Raw genomic sequence first — 15393 nt, forward strand, 5'->3', positions numbered from 1 at the left:
TGTGTGTGTGAGAGAGAGAGAGAGAGAGAGAGAGAGAGAGAGAGAGAGAGAGAATGTGTCACTTAGGCTGATAGTAGGAATGCTGTAGCTTCACACACTTACCTTCACACAATGTGTAGTTAACTTGGGGAATTTTTTTACCACAGGATGTGGTGAGGTCAGTATTTTAGATTTACAAGGGGATCTGAGAGATGAATGAGAGATATGGTTTGTCAGTATTAATGGACAGCTAAAAATTAACTTAACCCCAAAAGTTAGGACCAAGATTCAAATCCTGACTGGGTAACTTTGCTCACTAGTAACATTGAACCATGAGGACGAGATGGTTGGACAGTGTTCTCGAAGCTACCAACATGAGTTTGACCAAACTGTGGGAGGCAGTGGAAGACAGGAGTGCCTGGGACAGGTGAGGCTGCTGATCCCTTATTTTGGCTGCTGATCCCTTATTTTCTAATCTGAAAGTTGAAAGCTATGTGCCCAAGCAACAGTCCAGACAATACACAGCCTCTTCTCAGTAGAATAGTGCTGTGTGTCATCAGTGTACCATTGTAGCTGAAGACCATGATCATTGCTTTGCTTAATCTTCTCCTCTCCAGGCTAAACACTTACAGCCCTTTCAACCATATGGTGCCCTTTAGATCCAAGACATGCCAGCTGGGGGTTATGGGAGCTGCACTACAAAGCATATAGAGGGCACCAGGTTGGCCAAGGCTGTCTCATGTGAACACTACTTCCAGGCTTTGCATTTCATTGTAGGCCAGTGCAGTATTTCACGATGGAATTTTAAGCTGAGCATATTCTATCATGATCAAAGGGACACGCGCCTGGCATTAAATGGCACATGGGATGAAAAAGGATGTGAAGGCACAACAGCCACCATTATAAATGTTTATAGACATACCTGAAGTCTTATCTAAAGTTCATCCTGTTAAAGGACATGTTTTATGTTGTACGGTTCCTCTTAGAATATCAATCTAATAAGCACCAAATGAGTCTGAAGACAATGGTGTTATAAAAAAAATGGAGAAAAATGATTAAAATGTGATAATTATACTGACAGTTTATATGCTCAATCTAATCAGCCGAACTTCCAATTTGTCATAATGTACACTCACTCATACATTATTGCTTAATTATAGCAACACTTCTATTTGGAGAGGCTGTCAATCACGTGAATGCCCATCATTTTTCTTTATTTGCATTTAAAAGACATATTTTAACTCTGATTGAAAGCCTACTCTATTATATTGAGTTAACCCTAGCCATCTTTCTTGCTTACTGTAAACTTGGCTATTCTGTTTGTAAGGTTTATGTCACACGGAGGCATTGTGAAGTCATGCTTTCCCTTTCATCTTGCATCAGTTCTTTTAGCCACCTGCAATTAAGACTAACCAATCAATAAGAAGCACAATCCAGCCCCTGGATGCCCAAGCAGACCAGGAGCCAAGTAAGTTCACCAGTCATGTGTGAGTACCCCAGTCCACCCCAGGCACAGAGCATGTGGGAGCTCTCGTGGGAAAAGGCCATAGCCCAGTGTCAGAGCACATGATTTAAATGAAGAAGACAGCAGGTTCAGTCCCTGGCATCTGCAGTAAAAATTATCATGGAAGCAGGTGATGGGAAGTACGGTACTTCTGCCTGAGACATTGGAGAGCTGTTTCCACTTACAGTGGAGAACAATGGAGTAAATGGCCAAATAGTCTGAGCTGGTACAGAGCAGCTTCCTGTTAGCCATGATGCAACTGATCTGTGCAAAGTCCAAGACAAGAGGAAAACTGAGAATGACAACCCCCCCAAAGTGTCCATATTTTCCAGGGGCTGTTCTGGATCCTGGTTTCTGATTTGATCCCAGAATGTCCCACTTTTCCTTAAAGGTAAAGGTACTCCTGACCGTTAGGACGACTCTGGGGTTGCGGCGCTCATCTCACTTTACTGGCCAAGGGAGCCAGCGTTTGTCCACAGACAGCTTCCGGGTCATGCGGCCAGCACGACTAAGTCGCTTCTGGCGAGCCAGAGCAGCGCATGGAAATGCCGTTTACCTTCCCACTGGAGCGGGAAGGTAACTTGCACTTTGACGTGCTTTCGAACTGCTAGGTGGGCAGGAGCAGGGACCAAACAATGGGAACTCACCCAGTCACGGGGATTCAAACTGCCGACCTTCCGATTGGCAAGCCATAGGCTCTGTGGTTTAGACCACAGTGCCACCCGCGTCCCTTCACTTTTCCTTAGGATATCCCTATTTTCATTGGAGAAATGTTGGAGGGTATCAGATGATCTGTGGGTGATTTGCGGCATTGATAGTACAAAGCACAGCTTCCACTAGGCATTGCAGATCATGGACCAAAGTGTGCCTCATGGCATTTTGTGATCTCGAAGCTACCAGCATGAGTTTGACCAAGCTGCGGGAGGCAGTGGAAGACAGGAGTGCCTGGCGTGCTCTGGTCCATGGGGTCACGAAGAGTCGGACACGACTAAACGACTAAACAACAACAACAACCCTGAATAAAGCGCACATGATAGTGTGTCTTGCCAGAGAAAAACTATGGGTTGGAGCTTCCTGCCAGAAGCAAAATTAACAAAGCATAAGGGAAACATGGGCAGGGGTTCAGAAGGAGAGGGGCAGGAGAACTCCTTTATGAGCAACACATCTCATTTTCAAATAGAGGAAATTCCTTCCATGGCTCTCCAATCGCAATGGTTCAATAAACAAAAGCACATGGAGGAAAGTGAATCCTGTTTATTTCACCCCATTCAACTTTAAATTCATATAGCACAAAAGCTAATCCTTACATTTCTGTAATATGGCAGGTATGCTACCGAAGAGCAGCTTTCTCATGTTTGCAATTGCAGAGAACTTGCCCACAAAACACAGGTAAGTGAGGCACACTTCAGACTGTCATAGGTGTCACTGCAGCTATTCTTCTGCGATTTGGTAGGGTTTGTGCACTCCAAAGGGGCAACCATGGCTACAAATTCCATGCAGTTCTCCCAAAATAAAACAAGAAGGAGATTGTTCCTCCTTCTAAAAATAAATAAATCAAAGAGTCCAGACCCCCAAACCCTGGAGGTATTTGCTTGCAATTTGGCAGGCTTAATCCACTCTGGAGAGGCTGCTATGCTGTACGTTTCATCCATTTCTTTCAAGAAGGGAAAAAGTTATAGCCATATTTTGATTCTCCATAATAGCGAAATATAGGAAATGGAGCTTTGTTTTTAATGAAGCTGCTTTGAACCTGGAGCATGAATTGAATCGGACAGACTATGGAGTGACTCAGAACAGATTGTACCACTTCCTGAAGTGAATCGAATCTTGTGGCTGGTGCACACTGCGACTTCCTATCTTACAATGTACATAGTCCAGTATTATAAAGCATGGATTTCCTTTCTCAAGTCAAGGCAGGCAGAAGTCCAGGTTCTGCGGGTGTTGGGTATTGGGTGTGGAGCTTCTACACAGCTTTTTTATTTTTGGGGGGTTGGGGCATGGAGGCAACCTCTGAGGCGGAGCTGTTGTTTCTTAAGAGTGCAGAGAGTTAGGAGGTTCCTATTCCCCTCACAGAGCTACAATTCTCAGAGTTCCCTGTGAAGAGGGATTGATTGTAAACCACTCTGAGAATTGTATTTCTATGGGAGGGAGTTCCCACAAGACCTGAAGGCCTGATTCCTTGTTGACATGAATGGTGCTTCTGGCCCACAGAGGGAGCATGATTAGTGCAAAGCATTGAATACACAAATAATAGTGTAAATTGTGGTCATCAAGTGGGGAGAGGAAACACACTTTATTTACTCATGGGAAAGAAAGAAAGAAATTGTGTGGGAAGGGGTGCTATCTGATTGTTAATATACTAAAATCAAAGTCCTTTTTAGTAACAAACTGAACTATAGCCTGTACCAGCAGGAAGGCAAAAACCAGTGTTAGGAAGTGGTGAAATGCTGGAAAGAGATCCTTCAATTATACCTAAATTATCCAAGTAGTTAGACAAGATCCATATCATTTGCAACGACCTTGATCTTAGGACTCATTGATATTTTAGGTGATGTTCTTTTAATTTTTGCAAATTTGTAACATTAGTTATGGTTCAGTACCAGTATCAAGATCATTAGTATTAAGTCAAACACTTATATGGATTCACAAGGCAGCAATAGCAATGGAGCTTCCAACTATTTATCTGAAACTTTCAACTCTAGTTTGCCGTCATCTTCTGCTCTTGGTGGCACTGAGATGGCTCCCTGCAGAGTCGAACCTGCTCTACTTTAAAGATACATGCCTGCCATTCATAAATTTTGGAACCCATAATTAGAGGCACGGACTCTTAAGTCTTGAAGCAATGCAAAGGTAATCAAGTCCAATCTGCTGAACTGACACAAAATTCACCGTGCCAACCATTTTCATTTGCACCCCCCAGGATTCAAGAAGTACTGACTCAAATAAGATGAGCCTATTGCCTTGCAGTGCTGGGAAGCTGGTCCCCTAGGGTTAACATTGCCATAGCACAGCCAATTCAACCAACAGATCAACCAACCAAAGCTTGATTAATTACTTAACATTTTTTTACACTGAAAAAAAATAAAAAAATAAAAAATTGTCCAGTAGCACCTTAGAGACCAACTAAGTTTGTTCTGCGTATACCCGGTAGCCTGGGAGTAAATATGGAAGTATCTGTCCCTTTCAGTTCTTTCAGTTTCTCATTTGTCAGGTCATAAATTCAACATTTCTGCATCGGTTTGCTTTTAAAAAAAATAATCATGAAAATTTTGGTGCAAACGTATCCTAATACAGTGGTACCTCGGGTTACATACACTTCAGGTTACATACGCTTCAGGTTACGGACTCCGCTAACCCAGAAATAGTACTTCAGGTTAAGAACTTTGCTTCGGGATGAGAACAGAAATCGTACTTCGGTGGCGTGGCAGCAGCAGGAGGCCCCATTAGCTAAAGTGGTGCTTCAGGTTAAGAACAGTTTCAGGTTAAGAACGGACTTCTGGAACGAATTAAGTACTTAATCCGAGGTACCACTGTAAACACATTTTCATATGCAGATTTTAATAATATACACATTCTTTCAATCATTTCCCCTTGATATATGTCATTTCCAACAAAATTTTCATATTTGTGCACTTTCCCCATATATGTGCATAAAGACTTTTTGGTTAGAGAACAGCATCAGGAAACTAGGAGAAGTGCAAATTTCAAAGGCTGGCTGTATTTTGGTTCTAATATTGTTTTGGATTGAGTTTAAAATGTCAGTTTCTCTCCCTCCCCCCCCCCCTTCCTACCTGAGCGTAAGCCTTCTGCACTTTAGTGGAACTTATTTCTGAGTAGCTAAGCACTGCACTGCTGCTTGAGTTGCAACCCTACGTTATCAACTCCAGCTTCCTGCAATGTGATTATCTGTCTCCCGTAAGAGAAACTAAAAAAAAAAAAAGGAAGAGCAAAAACAATTTGAAAGCCAACCATTTTGTATATATGTGGAACAGATGAGAAAAGATGAACCAATGTGTTGTTATTGGGTTGTTGTTGTTTTTTTAGACAGCTTGAAACAGCTGGTTTGAGCCTGCAGGTAAGAGTGGTCAAGTTTTTCACCTTCACATTTACTCTCCCATCTTCCCTCAGTAGGTCATTCCCTGAGCTGAAAGAAATAGGAGTCAGAAGCGGTGCAGCGGTGCATGCCTGCTCAGCTTATTAAAACGGGGGAAAGGCAATATTTCACCCCCCAGAAATATAAAAAAAAGATAGACAAGTAAGAGAGGCTAATCCATCTGATGAAATTAGCAGGCAGAGTATGTAGCTGTTTGAAATGATGAACGAGGTTGAAATAGCTACACAGGCTTACATCCAGTGGGATAATTACTCCAAGCTCTCGGGCTAAAATCTGTCTTGGAGGAACCGGGAGGCTTTGATGACTCAATTTCAATGGGCATGCTTATGAAATACATAGTAAAAGCTATTAAAACTGAATTGTTCTTGGGTGGTATTCTGAGACTGGGCTACTGACCCCATCAGGCTGTTTTTTAATAAGCTGCACGCTAGCTATGCTCCCAGAAGTGGTGCCTGCGTTAGCTGCCCACCTGCTGTGCCTTAACCACCTCGTACCCCCTGCACCCCATTGCGAGCAATTATTATGGTTCCAGAATGCATCCTGCTTTCTAGGTATGGAAATATGGGATAAAGCTCTCTGCCGAACCTCTGCTGCCGTCCTCCCGGTTTTAGATTCAGCCTGCATATATTAACCTGCGCATCATGTTAAAGAGATGGCACGCTTCACAATCCCTCTCCTGTAGTAGATTTCATTATCTATAAAGCCTGCTGCAGAAATGAAAGCATTTGGAAACAAAAATAATACTCAGAATATTGCAGGCGTAGAACTCTTTGCAAACTGTTAGTAATTGCTGGTATACCACTAATACCTTGTGGGTGCAGCATACATGCATATCCAATAGCCGTTTTCTACCTGATGTCAAAGTACATTAACTGTCTAGGGGTGTAGTTCGTGTTCCTCCTTTTGTGGGAGATATGTATAAATGTACAAGCCTTCCCCCCACCCCAGCCCATAATTCCAGTCTGGTTCAATGAGCACTGGACCTTATTCCGAGGTTTTTTAAAAAATATATTGAAAAGACTTCTGTTCAAAGAGCTTCCAGAGGCATTTACAAAAACAAGGTGGAAGGCAAAGAAACCAATATTTTTTTTAAAAGCCCCTAATACTTTTTAGGGACGCGGGTGGCGCTGTGGGTAAAAGCCTCAGCGCCTAGGACTTGCCGATCGAAAGGTCGGCGGTTCGAATCCGTCACTCGGTCCCAGCGCCTGCCAACCTAGCAGTTTGAAAGCACCCCCGGGTGCAAGTAGATAAATAGGGACCGCTTACCAGCGGGAAGGTAAACGGCGTTCCGTGTGCTGCGCTGGCTCGCCAGATGCAGCTTTGTCACGCTGGCCACGTGACCCGGAAGTGTCTGCGGACAGCGCTGGCTCCCGGCCTATAGAGTGAGATGAGCGCACAACCCTAGAGTCTGGCAAGACTGGCCCATACAAGCAGGGGTACCTTTACCTTTACCTTTAATACTTTTTACAAAGGAGAATAAACAATTTTTTTAAAACTGAAGGACTTTATTTTTCCCTTCAGCTTTCTTATCTTGTGTAGCAGTCATGCAGGACCCTTCTGACAACTCTTCTGATACCTTTAGGAGTGATGGGGCCGTCAGAGCTGATTCCAAGTGTCTGTCTATATTTTGGGGGGGGGGGGGCCTTTTAGGCCTAGTGCTCCAGATCTTTATCTCCCCTCACCTCATGGGCCAACTTTCACAGGGAGGCAGGGCCAAACACTTGTCAATCATCCGGCGTCAGGCAGTCCCACTCACCTATCAAAGTTAACTTGCAGGGATGAGGGGAGGTTGACCTGCTTTGTCAGTACATTTCCTGCATGAAACACACTGGCGAAGCAGCACCTGGCAGGACCGAATGCTCCACTCTTCAGCTGAGTCTGCTTCAGCATCTGTGCTCAGATGATGAGCAGAGACTCCAAGCCTGATCTCTGCAAGGGTCTAAGCAGGGAACTGGCATGCACAGCCAGTGCAGAATTGAACCCCACTATCAGCTGACATGTATGGAAGTGAGAGCTGGACCATAAAGAAGGCTGATTGCCAAATAATTGATGCTTTTGAATTATGGTGCTGGAGGAGACTCTGGAGAGTCCCATGGACTGCAAGACGATCAAACCTATCCATTCTTAAGGAAATCAGCCCTGAGTGCTCACTGGAAGGACAGATCCTGAAGCTGAGGCTCCAATACTTTGGCCACCTCATGAGAAGAGAAGACTCCCTGGAAAAGACCCTGATGTTGGGAAAGATGGAGGGCACAAGGAGAAGGAGACGACAGAGGACAAGATGGTTGGACGGTGCTCTCGAAGCTACCAGCATGAGTTTGACCAAACTGCGGGAGGCAGTGGAAGACAGGAGTGCCTGGCGTGCTCTGGTCCATGGTGTCACGAAGAGTCAGACACGACTAAATGACTAAACAACAACAATCAGCTGACATTACCCATTGACATCAGCTGACTGACAAGTGACCATGGTTTAGAGGGAATGGCTTTGCCATCTATGGTTACTCGTACATATACATTAGTCCTGGGGTGGAGAAGCTCGAGGGCCACATTCCATTCTGAGAAACCACATGGCAGTAGTGGGAGGAGCCAGAAGCAAAAGTGGGCAGAGCAACAAATGTAAAAGTTGCCTTTGTGCTACAGTGGTACCTCAGGTTACATATGCTTCAGGTTACATACGCTTCAGGTTACAGACTCCACCAACCCATAAATAGTGCTTCAGGTTAAGAACTTTGCTTCAGGATAAGAACAGAAATCGGGCTCCAGCGGCGCGGCGGCAGCAGGAGGCCCCATTAGCTAAAGTGGTGCTTCGGGTTAAGAACAGTTTCAAGTTAAGAACGGACCTCCGGAACGAATTAAATATTTAACCCGAGGTACCACTGTACTGGCTAGTTTCTACAAACACACACCTCTGTACCCTCTATCCAGGCACACAGGAAGCAATATCAGAGCTCAAGGACCCATTGCAGCCAGCCAAAAACCCTAGGGAGGTGAAACAGGCCTGGACAAGACGGTGTGTGGCCTAGGGAGGGTTATGAGGACTACACAGCAGTATTCATCCCCCAGGCCTGAGGTTCTCCACCCCACCCCAGAATCCCCTTGCATCGCTTTGTAAGAGGTTACAAATTTGCTTACGGCCATTTCTCATAATTCTGGAAGGCGTCCATGTTTCTCAGCAAGCCCCGCTCTCTGATCCCAGGGTCCTGCTTTGGCAGCAGTTGGGCCAGATCCGTAGCACTTGCACCGCTGTAGTTTCAGGACGCCCTGGCATCTTTGGGCAGCTGCCAACTCTCCACGGATGCTGCTGCCTGTGCTTCCTTGGGCCAGCCTGCCTGCTTCCCTGGGCTTGGAATTTACCTCAGTTGGCAGGAGGCTGCAAGGTTCTTGCCCTTTTAGTTTCCCACAAAGCCCTGAAACGACACGCCATGGGGGCACTGATTCCAGGCAGGCAGGTGGCACTTTGCCAGGGAGGCAGTTGGTGAGATGGGGGTGGGGGCTGATGTAAAAATTATTCTGTCAGGACTCCGAAAGAGCATCGCATCTGACTGCCCAACAGGAATTAAATCACTAACGCATTTGAAGCTGTTGCCTATAAACTGGTGCTACAACTTTTCCATTTCACCCAGCAATCAAGTCTGGCTTTACTGAAAAGCACCCTTACAGAGCTTAAGGCGGGCTTCCTAAACCTTGGCCCTTCGGATGTTTGTGGCCTACAACTCCCATGATCCCTAGCTAGCAGGACCTGTGGTCAGGGATGCTGGGAATTGTAGTCTCAAAACATCTGGAGGGCCGAGGTTGAGGAAGCCTGGCTGAAGGCAGCATTGGGGGACCTGTGGTCCTCCAGATGTTGCAGGACTATCCCTGACAGTTGACTCGGGCTGATAGGACTCCCCTTTTCCCCACAGCTCTGTGTGGGGAAAAGGAGTGCCCTAACAACTCTCAGCACCCTTAACAAACTACGGCAGGCATAGGAAAACTTGGATTTGTTCTGTATGCTGTTGTTTTCAATCAGCCTGAAAGGCTGAGGTTATCCTGCACCAGGCTTCCTCAACCTCGGCCTTCCAGATGTTTTGAGACTACAATTCCCATCATCCCTGACCACTGGTCCTGTTAGCTAGGGATGATGGGAGTTGTAGTCCCAAAACCTCTGGAGGGCCGAGTCTGCCTATGCCTGAACTACAGCTCCCAGGATCCTTTGGGGGAAGGCAGGCCTCTTTAAAGTCGTACCATCACGCTTTGAATGTGTGGTGTGAATGTGGCCTATATCAGCTTTTTTTTTAGTATGTACTAGCAGGGCTCTTCCTGCACTCTTGAGATAGGAATGTAAATGCATGCACAATATTAATAACAGTAATAATAAGAATACTCCCGTGTGACGGATAAACAGTAGCCGGTGTTAACACAAACATGCTGGGTGTGCCTGGTGAAACGCAGTTGCCCTTTGTCCCAGAGTCTCATAATTTTCCCGTGGAGATGGCAGCAAGCCTATATATTTTGGATTAGATCACCTGTCATGTGTTATTCCTTACATAATTGTTTCTGTAACCCACCATTATCCTTATGATTGTTCTTGCTCCATTATCCACTTAGCCTTGCCTAATGCATGTGCCACAGGGAGAATGCGGGAAGGGGGGGGAGCTGAATCAATGGAGGGCTTTTAGTAATAAAGAGACGAGCACCATACCAAAATACAAACAAGAAAGCAATTTAGCATCCTCCCCTGCAGCAGGTGAACAGGAGGAGAACATGCTAGTAGCATAATATGTTTGAGGCCACGAAGAGGCTTATAATTGCATCTCAACTTCAGGAGCCATTATTTTGCCTAGTTAGTTCTTCTTTCAGCCTGGATCTCTTTCATTTCTTTTTTTCAAGAAGAAATTGATTGCCTTATAACCTAAAATACAGGACTGGAGGGGATGCTCCAGACCAGAAATGCATTTTCATCTCACCATGTCGTCCTAGGTAATAACATGCGTTTATTTGTGTATTTTGAGGATTTATATCTCAGCTTTCTAGTCAAACAATCTCCAAGATAGTTTATATTATTTTGCCACGATACAATGCAACATAACGTGGTGACTTGCCGTGTAATTCAATCAGCTCCAAGTGATGGGGCAGCCGGCGGGACATTCGCATCATGTATTTAAAGCACCGTGACACCACTTTAAACCATCATGGCTTCTCCCAAAGGATTATGGGAGCCGTAGTTTGCTAAAGGTGCTGGGAATTGTTAGGAGAACCCTGTTTTACTTATTTATTTAAATCTATATACAGTCAAACCTCGGTTGTCGAATGTAATCCGTTCCGGAAGACTTCCACTTCCGAAACGTTCGACAACTGAAAACTGACAAAACAATACAACAGGGAAACTCAAAATGGAAGCTGCGTAGCATGTTTGGCTTCCAAAAATGGTTCGAAAACTGGAGCAGTTACTTATGGGTTTTCAGAGTTTGGGAGCCGAGGTTTGACTGTACTGCCCTTCATCCAAAGATTGCCGGGCGGTTTACAGCATAAAACTACAAAATGAAAACACAAAATACATAGCATAACAAACACAAACAAGAAGAAGCCCTCCCACAAACACATTTAAAAGGCCATCGCTTGTTTATTTAGCCAAAGACTTGGTGATAGAAGAATGTTTTCACCTGGCGCCTAAAAATATGTATTCCCCTCCCAGAGCTACTATTCCCAGAGTGGCCCAGCAATCAATCTCTCCTCCCCAGCCACATTTTGTTTTGCTGTTTCATTGCTGGTGGCAGCACAGGAGTTTTGTCTGTCACCTTCTCAACATGCTCCCTCACCATCACAGGTGAGAAGGAACCAAAAGGATCTTTCTGGGCAAGGTGACTGGGTGACTCCCTGCACTGCTGCTGCTACAGAAGTGCCATTAAATGTCATTTTAATACTATTAAAACTGTGGCTACAAATCCCATTTAAGCTTCATTAAAAAGTTACTTCAAAGTTGGTAGGGGGTTGGACTTAGATGATACTCGTGGTCCCTTCCAACTTTACAATTCTATGAACATTATTTACAACTTCTTCTTTAAAAAAAAAGCTTTAATTGTATTTTTAGCTGTGGCAACGAACCTCTGCAACAGCTGAGGCACAATCCTGGCCATCTTGCTCAGAATTAGAATCATAGAATCATAGAGTTGGAAGAGACCACAAGGGCCATCGAGTCCAACCCCCTGCCAAGCAGGAAACACCATCAGAGCACTCCTGACATATGGTTGTCAAGCCTCTGCTTAAAGACCTCCAAAGTAGGAGACTCCACCACACTCCTGGGCAGCAAATTCCACAGCTCTTACTGTCAGGAAGTTCTTCCTCATGTTTAGGTGGAATCTTCTTTCTTGTAGTTTGGATCCATTGCTCCTTGTCCGCTTCTCTGGAGCAGCAGAAAGCAACCTTTCTCCCTCCTCTATATGACATCCTTTTATATATTTGAACATGGCTATCATATCACCCCTTAACCTCCTCTTCTCCAGGCTAAACATGCCCAGCTCCCTTAGCCGTTCCTCATAAGGCATCGTTTCCAGGCCTTTGACCATTTTGGTTGCCCTCCTCTGGACACGTTCCAGTTTGTCAGGGTCCTTCTTGAACTGTGGTGCCCAGAACTGGACACAGTACTCCAGGTGAGGTCTGACCAGAGCAGAATACAGTGGCACTATTACTTCCCTTGATCTAGATGCTATACTCCTATTGATGCAGCCCAGAATTGCATTGGCTTTTTTAGCTGCCGCGTCACACTGTTGGCTCATGTCAAGTTTGTGGTCAACCAAGACTCCTAGATCCTTGTCACATGTACTGCTCTCAAGTCAGGTGTCATTACAAGCCCATTTGGACTTCCTCAGAGAAGGGAGTCAAGGGGGCAGCAGCCAGTCTCATCTTGCCTCAGCAGGTAGGCTGCTGGTTATACTGGCCACTGCAGGAGAGCAAGCAGGTTGGCCGGCCAATTGTAAAACAGGACAGCCAATTTTGAGGCATGTGAGGGCCAATTCACTTCTCCTATCCATGCACCTCTGGCCGGAGAGAATTGTCCCATTTTGCTTCACAGTTGGGCCAGCCTTCAGAAGGGGTGATCTCTAAAGAATGTAGAGGACCGTTGCAGCTCTGGGCTGGATGGAGAGCACCCTCCCCTCTCGATCTCTGGGCATTCCCCACTCAGCTTGGCTTAATTTCTCAGAAAAGAAAAGAAAATAAATTGGGGGTGGAGTGGGAATAATCTGCAATATATTTAACTTCATGGGAAAACAGAGGCAGCAGAGCTCTTTTTAACAGTATGAAGCCACTCAATAACCTGAAAGACCACCCCAAATCAGCCTGATTTGCTTCACTATTTGGGGTACAGGCAGGGCGAATGCATACATACCTTGACTAAATAGGTTTGATATGTATGTGGCGTTTGTTGGAATGGCTACTGATGTCACAGAAGGCATCAATGCCTCCTTAGTGGGGGAAATCAGTGATATTCCCATGTGAAGGAAACCTGACGAACCAGCTGGACACTTTCTCCCCATTGAAAGGTTTCAGATTCCTCAAACACTGTTCATTACTTCTCTTCCTTCTTCTTTTTTTTGTTTTTCAGCTTTCCCTCACCAGGAGGAGAAAATTCAAAGTGACGCGCAGGACATTATTCTGCAAGATTGTGATCTTTGAGGTGTGCCTCTGTCTGCAACATTTCAAGGTAACGCCACTCGTTTTGGTCAAGTAAAACGTGTCAAGGTGCCATAATGAGACAAATGATCTTCGGAGGTTTAATTAGGGGAGGGAGACCCTTTCAGTTAGTTTATTTTCATTCAATAGCCTAACATACAAAAAACGCTGAAACCAATAAAGTAATGGAGAACCTGAAAAAGGAGATCTGAAAGGCACCTTTGCGAAAAACAATTGATTTGCTTCATTTCATTGAAATGGCTGGTGCTTTGATGGTTCATATTTACAATAGCTTGTCCTGTTCTTCAGTGGAGTTGATATGTTGAAGTCTTTAGAACCATAAACTTGATCAGAACTTCCTGGGTAATAAACAGCGGATTTAAGATGTTGGCCCCCTCCTCACGATGCTACTGCAAGCCCAGCTGCGTGCCAATTTGTAGCTAAAGACATCAAGAAATGTGTTCTTCATGCTCAAATGCCCTTGGAAGTTGAAAATAGTTCCTGGAAGCTCAATATGCAAACTGGATTCAGAGCCTTGAAGAATTTAGAGAGTGAAACACACACACACACAAACACACACGCACCAAAGAACACAACACCCTGACCTTCCTTAACAAAGGGCAAAGCTTGGAGAAATCCATTATCACTATAGACAGGAGAGCTTTTTGGAGCTCAGAGGGTTGAGTTTCTTCTGTCTCTTTCACTGCTTTTGTAGAAAGATCAGAGAGTGAAACCAGGGGGTGCTGATTGCATGTATAGTATATATACACATGCACACACACAGAGAAAGCAATTTCACAAACCCAAACGGGAAAGTTGCATGTTTTAGAAAAGATAGAAAAAACAGGAGGCCTCACAACTGCAGCAACACAATGACAGAGGAGAAGGAAAAGGACCAAGTGACCTCCTGTATCTAAACAAGCATCCAATTTCTAAACATTGGGTCTAAGAAGGTTTTCTTTCCCATTAGCAGTTGTTTCATACCATTCCCATCACCCCCCCATTAAATGTAGTCTCGAAATGGCATGGACCTGTTTTCCAGTAGAACAAGCATCATCCTTCCCACTGTAAGCATCTTATTTTTATTTTCTTTGGTCCTTTGGCTCTTTAGGGATGCTTTCAGTGTGGAGATCTGTTGGAGGGTCCTGCTCCCCTTTATTTGTTTTATTCAAAGCATTGGCTAAAATAAATAAAAAATTAGTAATAAATTCTGGAAATGTAATCAAAAAGAAGGGATTTTTTTTCCACATGTGGTGGACGTGCCCCAGAAGAAAAATATTCTGGGACATGATTTATGAAGAAATATGTGGGAGGAAGAATGGAATATCTGAGAAAAGGGCATGGCTAACTAACTGGAACACATTTTGTTGAACTCCCACTTGTCTATGTTACCAATTTGTTGCCCATGAACGACCTTTTCCAAAGTGATCCCATGGGTGCATACATGTGGAAAGATTTGCATCAGAACTGGTTATTCATATACTGTTTCCACAATCCACTGAGGATAATCCTAAATTCCTGCCAGAGCCTGCTCACAGACTAATCACAAGAATAACATATTCCAACACAACCTTTCTACATGTACAGTGGTACCTCGGGTCAAGTACTTAATTTGTTCCCGAGATTCCGTTCTTAACCTGAAACTGTTCTTAACCTGAAGCACCACTTTAACTAATGGGGCCTCCTGCTGCGGCCACGCCGCCGGAGCACAATTTCTGTTCTCATCCTGAAGCAAAGTTCTTAATCCGAGGTACTATTTCTGGGTTAGCGGAGTCTGTAACCTGAAGCATATTTAACCTGAAGCGTATGTAACCTGAGGTACCACTGTAATCTACTCTCATGAGAGCCAGTGTGGTGTAGTGGTTAAGAGCGGTAGTCACGAAATCTGGGGAACCGGATTCGAGTCTCCGCTCCTCCACATGCAGCTGCTGGGTGACCTTGGGCCAGTCACACTTCTGTGAAGTCTCTCAGCCCCACTCACCTCACAGAGTGTTTGTTGTGGGGGAGGAAGGGAAAGGAGAATGTTAGCCGCTTTGAGACTCCTGAAGGGGAGTGAAAGGCGGGATATCAAATCCAAACTCCTCCTCCTCCTCCTCTTCTTCTTCTTCTTCTTCTTCTTCTTCTTCTTCTTCTTCTTCATAGAATG

The 15393-nt window shown here is 44.8% G+C and overlaps 1 protein-coding gene across 8 annotated transcripts in view; it reads left to right on the top strand.

The window, feature by feature from the left end:
- Window positions 1–15393, top strand: part of LOC309529633 (uncharacterized protein) — a 69547-nt gene that overhangs the window by 23605 nt on the left and 30549 nt on the right. For all 8 annotated transcript variants that reach the window (XM_082218046.1, XM_082218049.1, XM_082218045.1 and 5 more), the window contains 3 exons: window positions 300–406; window positions 2809–2872; window positions 13180–13278. In XM_082218046.1, the coding sequence (XP_082074172.1) occupies window positions 312–406; window positions 2809–2872; window positions 13180–13278 (258 nt within the window). In that variant the 5' untranslated portion in view covers window positions 300–311. The remainder of the gene's footprint in view (window positions 1–299; window positions 407–2808; window positions 2873–13179; window positions 13279–15393) is intronic.

Source organism: Podarcis vaucheri, assembly GCF_965113315.1.
Source record: "Podarcis vaucheri genome assembly, chromosome: 3".
In the NCBI taxonomy this organism is placed as follows: Eukaryota; Metazoa; Chordata; class Lepidosauria; order Squamata; family Lacertidae; genus Podarcis; species Podarcis vaucheri.